A 13,030-nucleotide genomic window follows, 5' to 3' on the forward strand; every position below is an offset into this window, starting at 1 on the left:
GTAACATCGGCTCAATTACCGTTTGTGTGACAAAAAAGCGACTGCGTGTATAGAGGAAGCCCTGTGGTTGACACCCAAAACAGCAGAACTGAAGACAATATTAATCAACACACAACATTGAGATTTGATGAAGTCTAGAGAAGCTATTAGCTAAGCTAGCCAGCTATATTTTGCTTCACTCACTGTTATGTTCATTGTATTAAGTGTTTTAGGTTTCTACCTTGGGGGTCTTATTCTGAAAATTACCTTAAGTCGCGTTTCACACTTGGAACTTTTATTTTGAAAATTACCGGACTAAGCACGGAAGTAGCATTTTAGTTTCAGTTTGCTCCACTCTCCCAAGGATCGCGCTACATGTGACTACTGCTCCCGTTTTCTTTAATGTTCATGCCTTCGAAAGCATTGTCAGTAAGTAATTATTGTAAAATGTGTAAATTGAGAATATTTTCTTTATTTCCTGTGCTATATTGATAATAATTAAGTTGTTTATTCACCAACTGCTTACTTGGCAACTCTGCTCTGTCAGCCTTTATGTTGTGTATATATTTTGTATCCATTTTACTAAGAGCAACTTATTTGTGTATTGTTTTTGATAGTTTCACTCTCCTTTGCAGCATATTGGAGTAAACATCAGGAGTTTTGAAAACTATATCCTGGCTCCAGTCGTTATTTGAAGGGAGTTTGGCTTGCTGCTAAATTGTGTTCACACGTATTGAAACACACAAGGAGAGCAGTACAGTGAAATGACATAAACTCAGCTGGCTGAACATCCTGGCAGAAGCATACAGCAGCAAGCAGTGAGCATCATGGCTGAAAGGTATCCAAAAGACACCACATCGGGAAAGATACCAAGTAAAAGCAACACAACATACGACACCTATTCTAAAAGTTCCATAAGAACTACAAAGTCCTCAAGATCTTCAGTTAGTGTTGCTGCAGCACGTGCTAGAGCTAAAGCAGAGGCAGCACGAGCACGGGTTACCTTTTCAGAGAGAGAAATTGAAATTAAGGTGGATACAGCCAGACTACAAGCTAACTTGGAAGCCCTACGTCTGGAAAAAGAGGCTGCAGCCGCTAGTGCAGAAGCAGAAATATTAGAAGCAGCAGCAGAGTTTGAGGATGAGGAGCTATGCGAGAGAAAAAGTCACTCTTCATCAGCACAAAGCACAGAAAAACGTGTTTGTGATTATGTCAGGGAACAAGCTACATATCACAGTGAGCAGGCCGATTTAGCCGCTGATCATTCACATGATTGCAAATCTGAACCAGACCAAGTAACGGAACAGAACCAGTTAACCTCTCAAAATGAACCAAACATAGTGCATGTGAATGATGACGAGTATGTCGTACTCGATGCATGTTCTACTTCTTCATCTCTAAAAGTGCCAAAACTGCAACAAGTAAAACCTACAAGAAACATGAAAAAGGAGTCAATAGAAACACCAGTCAGCAATAAATGGCAGCAACAGGCTAAGTGCAGTGGTGTATCCAGATCCTTGCCACAACACTCAGAAGCTTCAAGCATGAAGGACCTAGTGAAATTTCTTGCACGTCGTGAGCTGGTGAGCAGTGGTTTAACACGCTTTGATGATCGCCCCGAAAGTTACAGAGCCTGGAGGTCCTCTTTTATCAACACAATCAAAGACTTGGGTCTTACAGCCAGCGAGGAGCTAGACTTGTTGTCAAAGTGGCTTGGTAAAGAATCTTCAGAATACGCGAGACGTCTCAGGGCAGTTCACATAGGAAACCCAGACGCAGCCTTGAAAATGGTCTGGAACAGACTTGATGAATGCTACAACTCACCCGAAGTAATCGAAAGTGCCTTGTTTAAGAAGTTAGACAGTTTTCCCAGGCTTTCAGGTAAAGACAATCTAAAACTAAGGGAGCTTGGAGATCTTTTAATGGAGCTGCACTCAGCCAAAGAAGACGGCTATCTACCAGGTTTAGCCTACTTAGACACTGCTCGCGGCATCAGGCCCATCGTTGAAAAACTGCCATATACCTTACAGGAGAAATGGATTTCTCAAGGCTCAAAGAAGAATTTGGTGTCACTTACCCTCCTTTCTCGTTCTTTACTCAGTTCATTTGCAATCATGCTAAAACGCGCAACGATCCCAGCTTTGCCTTTTCCAGTAGTTATCGCCCACAGTATGAAGGACTCACTGTAAACCGCTCTAACTTTAAGACACCAGTGTTGGTCCACAAAACTGAAATTTCTCATACTGCATCTCAAGACAAAACGTCTTCTAAAGATGATCCAACCAAATGCTGTCCCATACACAACAAACCCCACCCTTTAAGGAAATGTCGAGGCTTCAGATTGAAAACAATCGACGAGCGAAAAGCATACTTAAAAGAGCAAGGGATCTGTTTCAGGTGCTGTTCATCATCGTCACACTTTGCTCGTGATTGCAAAGTCGTTCTAAAGTGTGAATAGTGCAACAGTGACAGTCACAACTCAGCTCTGCATCCTGGTCCACCCTCATGGACATCTAAAATCCAAAGTCCCCCATTACAGCATGGCGGGGAGGATGCAAGAGAAAATCCACAAGAGGTGAGCTCCCTTTGCACCGAAGTTTGTCATGGCCTTTCCACAAAATCTTGCTCCAAAATATGTCTTGTCAAGGTGTATCCTGTGGGACATCCTGAGAATGCGGTAAAGATGTATGCTATGCTCGACGATCAGAGCAACAGATCTCTGGCCAGGTCATGTTTTTTCGACATATTCAACATCAATAGCAAAGCATCTCCTTACAGCCTAAAGACATGTGCTGGGTTGATTGAGTGCTCAGGAAGAAAAGCAAATGGCTACCAGATTGAAGCAGCAAATGGTGGAATTAGTCTTGCACTTCCAACACTAATTGAATGTGATGAAATACCCAACAACCGTGATGAAATTCCAACACCTGAAGCTGCTCTCCATCAACTTCACCTCAAGCATATTGCGTCTGAAATACCAGCTCTGGATCCTGAAGCCCACATCCTCCTGTTGCTTGGACAAGACATGCTCAGAGTTCATAAAGTGAGGAAACAAATTAATGGCCCACATAACACACCCTTCGGCCAAAAACTTGACCTAGGATGGGTTCTGGTCGGTGAAGTATGCCTTGGAGATGTGCACAAGCCCAGTGTTTCCAGTTTCAAAACAAACATCTTAGAAAATGGAAGACCCTCACTGTTTATTCCATGTACAAGTCACGTAAACATTAAAGAGAAGATCACCAGTAACTTAACAGCTCTGCACACAGCTCATGACTTCGAAACCCACTGGAACACGAATGAAGACAATCTCGGCCAGACTCTATTTAAGGGATCAGAGAATGACAATAAGTCTGCACTCTCCATCGAGGATGAAGTTTTTCTAAAGATTATGGAGAAAGAGGTTTTCCAGGATAATTCCAATAGTTGGGTGGCACCCCTTCCTTTTAGGTCTCCACGACCAGTTCTTTCAAACAACAAAGATCAAGCTTTGAACCGCCTCTTTTCCTTACGACGCACCCTAGAACGAAAGCCAGATATGAAAGAACAGTTTGTAATCTTCATGAAAAAACTATTCGACAGTGACCATGCAGAGATTGCAGCTCCGCTACCAAAGGGTAATGAATGCTGGTACTTACCGCTATTCGGAGTCTATCATCCCAAAAAACCAGATCAGATTAGGGTAGTATTTGACTCCAGCGCACAGCACGAGGGTATCTCTCTCAATAATGTACTCCTCACTGGACCAGACCTTAATAACAGCCTCATTGGTGTCCTGATGCGCTTCAGGAAAGAGTGTGTGGCAGTGATGGCAGACATACAACAAATGTTTCACTGTTTTGTTGTGAGAGAAGATCACAGAGATTACCTACGCTTCCTATGGTATCGCGACAACGACCTTAACAAGGACATTGTTGAATACAAGATGAAAGTCCATGTGTTTGGCAATAGCCCTTCCCCAGCAGTAGCGATTTACTGCTTAAGACGAGCAGCAGAGAAAGGTGCGCCTCAACACGGTCTAGACACCAGACACTTTGTGGAACGTGGATTCTATGTGGATGATGGATTAATTTCCTTGCCAACTGAAGAGGAAGCAATAGACCTACTAAAGAGAACACAAGCATCCCTCTCCGAATCAAACCTGCGGCTGCATAAGATTGTATCCAACAGTATACAAGTACTCAAAGCATTTCCAACTGAAGACCATGCGAAAGATAGATCTCAGTGGAACAACTATGCCCACACAACGCAGCCTTGGTCTGAATTGGGAAACTGCGACTGACACATTTACATTCAAAGTATCAGTCAACGACAAACCGTTCACACGCCGTGGTGTCCTATCCATAATCAACAGTCTCTTTGATCCTCTTGGTCTTGTGTCTCCTGTCACTATACAGGGGAGGTTTCTACTTCGAGAGCTATCCATTGAAGGAACAGATTGGGATGAACCACTGCCACAAGAGAAACGTGGTGAGTGGGAAACATGGAGACATTCATTGAAAGACTTGCAACACCTTCACATTCCTCGTCCTTACACACCCATCTCTCATTCAAAGGCAATTCACAAAGAGATCTGTGTTTTCTCTGATGCGTCAACAAAGGCCATAGGAGCTGTTGCATACCTCAGGGTAGTAGATGGAAATGGACAGATCAGCATTGGCTTCATCTTAGGAAAAGCAAAACTGACGCCAAAAAACCAACCTACCATACCCAGATTAGAGCTCTGTGCTGCGGTCTTAGCAGTGGAGGTAGCAGAACTCATTGTTCAAGAGATTGACTACAAACCAGACGCTATTACCTTCTACAGTGATAGCAAAATTGTACTTGGCTACATCTATAACGAACTAAACGTTTCTACGTCTATGTCCACAACAGGGTGCAGAGAATCAGACAATTTTCAGAACCAAAGCAATGGCGATACATACCCACAGAGCACAATCCTGCTGACATTGCTTCCAGGTCCATCCATGCATCTCAACTCGTCAAATCTAGCTGGTTTACAGGTCCAGCATTCCTGCATAAGCCACACGAAGATGACTTCATTATAACGGACAACTTTGCGCTTGTGGACCCAGACTCCGGCCAGTTGTGACAGCTTGCACTACAGGAATGAAGGATAAACAGCTCACCTGTGACAGGTTTCAAAGGTTCTCCTCTTGGAAATCCTTACAAAGAGCCATTGCATTGCTCATCCATGTAGCTTGATCTTCTAGATCCACCAATGAATCGAACACATGCAGCGGTTGGCACCTTTGTTCACAAGCACACTCTGTCAGTGAGCTGTTAAAAGCCAAGAATGTGATAATCCGTTCTGTGCAAAGGGAATCCTTCAGCAAGGATATCGAAACACTCTCTAAGGGAGGACACCTGAGCAGCAAAATTCCACTTTCCAAACTGAATCCTTTCCTAGATGAGGATGGCCTACTCCGAGTCGGAGGCAGATTAAAACTGGCAGATTTAAGCTACCCAGAGAAAAACCCAGTCATCTTACCTGGCAAGCATCACGTTTCTGTGTTACTCATAAGGCACTACCATGAACGTGTGGAGCACCAAGGCCGCATATTCACAGAAGGGGCCATTCGTGCTGCTGGATTATGGCTTATTGGAGGCAAGAGGTGCATAAGCAGTATTCTCCATGGTTGTGTAACCTGTCGTAAACTTCGTGGGAAACTAGAAATACAAAAAATTTCAAACTTGCCACCAGAACGACTAAGTGTGTCACCACCCTTTACTTACACTGGTTTGGATGTCTTTGGGCCTTGGACAGTGGTAGCTCGCCGCACAAGAGGAGGTCAAGCTCACAGTAAACGCTGGGCAGTACTTTTCACCTGCATGAGCACCCGTGCAGTACACATTGAAGTCATTATGTCTATGGACTCTTCAAGTTGTATCAATGCACTTTGCAGGTTTTTCGCAATACGTGGCCCTGCAAAACAACTGCACTCAGACTGTGGAACCAACTTTGTTGGTGCTTGCAACAAGCTTGAATTCAAGAAAGTTATTAACGACACGAAGGTGCAAAGATACATCAACAACGAGGGATGTACATGGGTTTTCAACCCACCACACTCTTCCCATATGGGAGGCACATGGGAGCGAATGATTGGTCTCGCTCGTAGAATTCTTGACTCAATGCTGATGCGGGAAGGACACTCTAACCTCTCTGATGAAGTGCTTTGTACACTTATGGCTGAAGTGACAGCCATTATTAACAACAGACCTCTCGTACCTGTCTCTATGGATGCAGATTCACCCTTGATTCTTACTCCTGCAATGCTCTTAACACAAAAAGCAGGTGCTCCACCTCCAGCAGGAGACTTCTCTGAAAAGGACATCTACAAACGCCAATGGCGGCAAGTACAGAGCCTAGCCAATCAATTTTGGTGTCGCTGGAAACAGGAATATCTGCACACACTGCAAGTTCGTCACAAATGGCAGGAACCATATCCGAACATCCAGGAGGGTGACATAGTACTGCTGAAGGACGATCAAGTAGCTCGAAATGAATGGCCTATGGCACTCGTCACAAGTGTTTTCCCTGGTCAAGATAGAAAGGTTCGGAAGGTTGAACTCAAAGTGACTAAGGAAGGGTCCAGCAAAACCTTCTTGAGGCCTATATCTGAAGTCATTCTCCTGCTTAGAAAATAAGACACCTCCTTTAAACAGTTGGTAAGATGACATCTTTATAGATGTCAGGCGGGGAGTGTTATGTTCATTGTATTAAGTGTTTTAGGTTTCTACCTTGGGGGTCTTATTCTGAAAATTACCTTAAGTCGCGTTTCACACTTGGAACTTTTATTTTGAAAATTACCGGACTAAGCACGGAAGTAGCATTTTAGTTTCAGTTTGCTCCGCTCTCCCAAGCATCGCGCTACATGTGACTACTGCTCCTGTTTTCTTTAATGTTCATGCCTTCGAAAGCATTGTCAGTAAGTAATTATTGTAAAATGTGTAAATTGAGAATATTTTCTTTATTTCCTGTGCTATATTGATAATAATTAAGTTGTTTATTCACCAACTGCTTACTTGGCAACTCTGCTCTGTCAGCCTTTATATTGTGCATATATTTTGTATCCATTTTACTAAGAGCAACTTATTTGTGTATTGTTTTTGATAGTTTCACTCTCCTTTGAAGCATATTGGAGTAAAACATCAGGAGTTTTGAAAACTATATCCTGGCTCCAGTCGTTATTTGAAGGGAGTTTGGCTTGCTGCTAAATTGTGTTCACACGTATTGAAACACACAAGGAGAGCAGTACACTCACCGTTTTCTGCACTCTCAACTGCCTTTCGAATCCACAGCTGAACTTTACTTAGCGTTTTGTGGCCAAATGTTTTTTCCGGAGGTAAATTCATTCAGTAAATATATTCCATCTTCCCTTGAATTAGTTGACTTTCATCCACTTGTTAACATTACGCTAAGAAGTATATACTGCATCATTCTGACTGGGCCCGACCACACCACTGCGGCTTTGATTGAGGAACGTAAACAACAAACACTTGTGAAGGAGCGCATGTTATAAAAACTACTTAAAACGGTGTACTTACATGTCATGGTATATTGTCATATGTAAAACTTTTAGATTGGAATTTTAAAAGTATTTAGAAAAATAATATTCAAGTCTATTTATTTAAACCAAAAAAATACATACACTTAAAAAATGGGGGTTAATGAAATACACACACAAGTATTCGAATACGAAATACATTTGTTTTGTTTTCTCCTATAGATGTAGCAACAATTATTGCGTTGAGTTTCAAAGAAAGTTGGGCAGTTCGCGTCAGTATTCATAAAACACATTCATGTCAGCACCTCCATGCATCAAGATAATCAAAATTAGTTCAAAATAAAAACAACACTATTGGATTCACTCTTAAGTATTTATGTGTGTTGTATTAGTTTAATTTGTTTTTAGAGCCTAACAAACAAATCGTTTTATAGTTTTTGTTTGGTTTTATAGTTTGGCCAAGTCAACAGAGAAAAGCCAGTCATAATAAGAATATAATAATTTGGTTTCTTCCAACATCTGAACTCTCATTCTCAAGCTTTATACAGCATTGTAGAACGAAATAAACAGGATGTGAAATTGAAAGGTAGGCTGACCAATTAGGAGAGTAGGCCTGTACAGTAGAGCCTACTGCCGGTTATAAAGTCAAAATCTAACCCATGATTTAAGTAAATACCTGTGCTTTGTATTATATTATTTCTTATGGTAATTCAAGTGTTTAAACACATAGTATTTATTTCTGTGTAGGCCATTAGTGTTTCTTTATAAAAACACATTGTAATTATAGCAGTGATGAAGAATTAAACCTGTTATGTTAGGCGCTGTAATCTACCAGTTTGCCTACAAATTAAACAGGTCTACAGAAGATGCCATTTCCACACCTTTATACTCTGCCCTGACCCACCTGGACAAAACCAACAACATCTTGATAATGCTATTCATAGACTTCAGCTCAGCTTTCAATATGGTCATCCCCTCTAGGCTGGTCAAAAAACTCCATGACCCGGGGGTCAGCCCCTCTCTCTGCAACTGTACTTTGGACTTCCTAACCAACAGACCCCAGTCGGTCAGGTTAGACAACTTCATCTCTTCCACCCTGATCCTGAACAGTAGTGATCCACAAGGCTGTGTGCCTAGCCCTCTCCTGTACTCCCTCTTCACCCACGACTGAGTTCCTATACACAATCCCAAAACCATGGTGTTAGGCCTGATCAGTGACAATGACGAGTCAGCCTACAGGGAAGAGGTCAAGCGCCTGGCAGCATGGTGCGCTGACAACAACCAGGCCCTCAATGCAAAGAAAACCAAGGAGCTTATTGTGGATTACAGGAAGTCTATAGGCTGCAGTCACACCCCAGTTCAACACAGTATGGTTTAGCGGTTGCTCTGTAGCCGACTGGAATGCACAGTAATGGGTGCCCACTGGGCACCTGATCATCAGGGACCCTTCACATCCATGCAACAAACTGTTTGCCCTCCAACCATCAGGCAGGTGGTACAGTTCTCTTCGTTCCCACACCAGCAGGCTCAGGAACTGTTTCTTCCCATCTACTGTAACTCTGCTCAACTCTGTGACCCAGAGAAACTCTGCAAACTCTGTGACCCATTGCTACCTTGTTGCACAACTCCTTTTGTACTACACTGCCTTGAAAAGTCTGATAATGGAAGTTTTCAGTTGTTATGTATGTCAACACTCAGGAACCTCACTGCTGCTATCCCTGCATTTCAGTAGCACATGTACCTTGCACATTCAGTTTGCCTCTTTGCACATTTAGTGTTGCCATCGTGCTTGCATTTTAACAGTTGTTACATATGCATGTCTACCTCAGGAACCTCCTCTATTTGCCTTATTGCACATTTAGTATCGCCATTTGTACTGCATTTGCCTTCATTGCACATCTATACATTCCACTTATAATATACATATACTTAAAACTGGTAAATACTATGTAAAATTATTTGCAATTCTGGTTAGATTCTAACTGCATTTCATTTTACTGTACTTGTACTGTTCAATGAAAATAAAGTTGAATCTAATCTAATGTTGGGAAGATTGTAATCATTGTGTGCAACTATCGTTCAGAAAATTTTTTAGGGAAATAATTGCATTTTCAGCATTCTAACTCCCCCATGCTTTGTAGTGCAATCACAGCTTGACGCAATCTACTGTATGCTGCCACAATCTATCTGATCCTACCGCATAAGAAAACACTGTAATTAGATGAGCGACATCTGTATATACACATCATAGCTTTGGAGCAATCAGTACAGAAATCTAGTCCCCAGCCAGGCAAAGTGGGCCCACTTTCTGAACTCTTAATGACAACTTCATGAACTTTCCAAGTGAACAATTGTTGAATCTAGCATAATTTGGACTACATTTACTACAAATGATTGCTGCACTAGCCATCATGTTAACGTTAAGTGGACTGACACTATCTCCATTGTAAAATGTAGAAGGTGGGATGTTCGTAGGCGTGTACATTCTTGAAGATGTGTGAGGTGAAGGCCAATGACAAGCATTGTCTGGGTCCATGTACAGTGTGTGCTCCAGAAACATAAATATACTGAAGCAACGCAAACATAAGACAGACGTAAAACAAGGTTGAAATTGGCATTTATTAGACAGTGAGAGTTTAATGTTGTATGAACAGTGACGCAGAGATTGCTAGTAGTAGCTTAAATGTTGAAACTCGCTAAATGCTTTAAATATTATTGAATCTCTACCTTTCTGCTTGACAAGTAGGTTACATTACCTCATTTAGCTCTGTGGCTAGACAGGCAAGGAAAGCTATGTGTAAGTTATTAGATTGATGATGACAGAGAAACAATTATACAATGTAGAAAGTCATTCGATGGTCTGGTTTATTTAATTTGTGTGATTGCAGGTATGTTTTAGGAAGGTTTCTCCAAGTCTTTGGCCGAGACAATAAGCTAATGTGAGCTAGCTAAGTTGTGTCCTCCTTGATTCCATTTCCTGCTGGAAAATAGTGTTACGATTTGGTGTTCGCCGCAAAAGATATAGAAAAACGAACATTCATTGTGGGTTGATTGACCAAACCTAATGCATAGGCGACTACTGCTCAGAAGAAGCAATTATATAACATTTTAGCTAGATTTAGTCTTTTGCAAACTGGTCAAAGTGTGCATAATATTGTTCCAGCTAGCGCTAGCTAGCACAATTATGGATCCATGTTCCTAGCCATCAACGAGTCTCTGATATATGGCAACACATCTAATGCAACAAATAGCCCAGATGACATTTTGATTGGTTTATTCTGTGTTCCATATGTATGGAAAGGACCTAACAACTTCAACCCTATCTGAAATCAATGTCTGTGTTCACTGCTCCAGCATTGACGGTTGGAGGTGACAAAGCTGTTCCAGTGCTCAAAAACAAGAAGGAAATTACATAACAGAAGAATGGGTTTTAGCCAGTGATGGTTTTTGTGAGAGGTGGTTCTGAGGTCATGCAGAAGGATGCCTCTCACTGAATTTTGGAGAAAAGTAACATGTTTTTACACGCTACTCTGTAAACTATTTCCATGTTTCTTGACATATTACATATTAACCCTGACTCACCCTCCGATTGGATCAACCACAATGTCCCTAGGTCGGTCCAGATTCTCCCAGATCAGAACTGTTCGTACGCTACCATCGGCATTAGACACCTCAATACGATCTGTACCTGATCTCACACACACATGCATACACAAATACATTGACGACAAATGAAAAAACACACACATTAATGTAACAAATTTGTGCTCCCACCAGATCTATGTCCAAATATAGCATACAGTATGTGTAAACGTGGAAAGCTTTGGTCTATAAAGACCTCCTGGCAGTCTACTTACAGAAAACTTGATTTACATTGTTAGAAACTCATGACTGAACCATTACTATATAGTCATTTGAATCTACAACACAGGTAAGCTTTCTTACCTGCGTCAGTCCAGTAGAGTTTGTTGGTCACCCAGTCAATAGCCAAACCAGCTGGACTTTCCAAACTGGTGTCCACCACCATCTAACAGAGACAATACAAAAGCTAACTTCTCTAATACTTTAGTTCAAAGCACATTCCATTGTCCAAGAACTGGCTCTGGATTATATCACCTGCAAAATAACTGCATAAAAAAAATGGGGGGTGGCATTGACCTCCTGCTTGGAACCATCCCATTGGGCCCGGTTGATGGAGTCAGTGGTGACATCGGTCCAATAGATGAAACCCTCCTCGGCATTCCAGTCCAGTGCCACACCGTTGCGTACATCAGCCAGTGGGATGACGTCATCTGACATGTCCTCTGTGTCAAAGCTGATTCGTCGGATGTCCGTCCTTCGGGCAAAAAGCAGGAACTTGTCAAGACCTAATCAAAGACCAAAGGTCTTCTGTCAGTACTCTAGGTTTAACAACAGGGTCATAACAGCACAACACAGCACATCACAATAGCAGACACCAAGGCTTTTTTCCCCAATTACCCACACTAACTGACTCCTTAGAACGAAGCAATGCATGCAGCATTTAAAGTGTGCTACTGTGGACAAATGTGACACAGCTGAACTAACGCACACTTTTAAAATCTAACTAGACATAGAAATTATTAAAGAAACATTGAGTCTTTCAAAATAAACATCTAAATTCACTGTTAATCATCACATTAATGTCAACACGATATTGTATTCTACCTAGGGTGTGTTCTAGTAGGCAGTAGGTATACTTACTCAGGGCACAGTTATGCTGGTTCACCTTTTTAAATCCTGTGGGGCAAGCACAGGTGTAAGTCTTGTTGCTAGGGAGACAGAGGTGGCTGCAGCCGCCATTGTTGGACCCACATCGGTTACGCCCGCCTAAAGGGTAAAAAATGGAGGAGAGATTAAAAGCAATAAATATGTGAGTGAATGAAGATGCGATTGTGTGTTACTGACCTAGTACCTCTAAGGGTGGTGTGTGTTTGTTCGTGTGAATCAGTTTGTGTGTGCTGGTGTCTGTGTGTTTGTGTCTGTGTTTCCAACTGACCTGCGGGCTGTCTCTGCGGGTGTAGTGTGTGTATATCCATTGGGAAGTGCAACTTGTTTCTGATGATCTCCTGGTTCTTGCCAGTGAACTTGTTGGCACTGTTGATGCTCTTGGTGTGCCAGTCTGTCCAGTACAAGCTATCCTCAAATACCGTGATGGCAAATGGATGGGGTAATCCTAAATAGAAAAGATAGAGATACAGAAAATGAGCTAAAAAGACAAACACATATTTTTCATGAAGCTTATTACCTTTACTTTGCATACACAAGGCACAACACAGAATAATTATTCACACTTCTGACTCAAAGAAATAAAAAAACAGGTAACAGTAATGTGAACACTGATTTTAAGCCACCACTGGGGTACATTTAAGACATATCTGGGGCAACGTCAATTAGTGAGTGTATAAATTTTTCATGTGGTTTTGTATGGGCCCTCCATGGGAATCAAAACTTGATGCCTTGTAATGCAATTATGATTCTCTCTCAACTGAGTTACAAAGAAAGACACAGCCCCTACTGAAATT

The 13,030-nt window shown here is 41.8% G+C and overlaps 2 protein-coding genes across 10 annotated transcripts in view; one reads left to right on the forward strand and one right to left on the reverse strand.

Annotated features, from left to right (window-relative positions):
- lrp4 (low density lipoprotein receptor-related protein 4) overlaps positions 1 to 13,030 on the reverse strand; it is a 268,114-nt gene that overhangs the window by 80,584 nt on the left and 174,500 nt on the right. For 5 of the 7 annotated variants that reach the window (XM_020044528.3, XM_020044526.3, XM_020044530.3 and 2 more), the window contains exons 15-19: positions 12,505 to 12,681; positions 12,210 to 12,335; positions 11,604 to 11,854; positions 11,433 to 11,514; positions 11,070 to 11,175 (exon numbers count right to left, since the gene is read on the reverse strand). In XM_020044528.3, coding sequence (XP_019900087.2) covers positions 11,070 to 11,175; positions 11,433 to 11,514; positions 11,604 to 11,854; positions 12,210 to 12,335; positions 12,505 to 12,681 — 742 coding nt within the window. The remainder of the gene's footprint in view (positions 1 to 11,069; positions 11,176 to 11,432; positions 11,515 to 11,603; positions 11,855 to 12,209; positions 12,336 to 12,504; positions 12,682 to 13,030) is intronic. The other 2 variants (XM_013132296.4, XM_020044527.3) reach the window with 1 other exon arrangement.
- LOC109615364 lies at positions 197 to 5,927 on the forward strand. 3 transcript variants are annotated; one of them, XM_034296610.1, is made up of 2 exons: positions 197 to 408; positions 615 to 5,927. In XM_034296610.1, exon 2 carries the CDS (start codon positions 2,663 to 2,665, stop codon positions 4,259 to 4,261), a length of 1,599 nt encoding a protein of 532 aa, XP_034152501.1. In that variant the 5' UTR covers positions 197 to 408; positions 615 to 2,662; the 3' UTR covers positions 4,262 to 5,927. The 3 variants fall into 2 exon arrangements, with proteins under 3 accessions (XP_034152501.1, XP_034152508.1, XP_034152506.1); XM_034296615.1 differs by having other exon boundaries at positions 346 to 404.

Source organism: Esox lucius, chromosome 2 (genome assembly GCF_011004845.1).
Source record: "Esox lucius isolate fEsoLuc1 chromosome 2, fEsoLuc1.pri, whole genome shotgun sequence".
Taxonomy (NCBI): Eukaryota; Metazoa; Chordata; class Actinopteri; order Esociformes; family Esocidae; genus Esox; species Esox lucius.

What these genes read in the sequence shown, in the direction of transcription:
- LOC109615364 (XM_034296610.1), top strand. Translation starts at nt 2,663, where the DNA reads ATGTATGCTATGCTCGACGATCAGAGCAACAGATCTCTGGCCAGGTCA.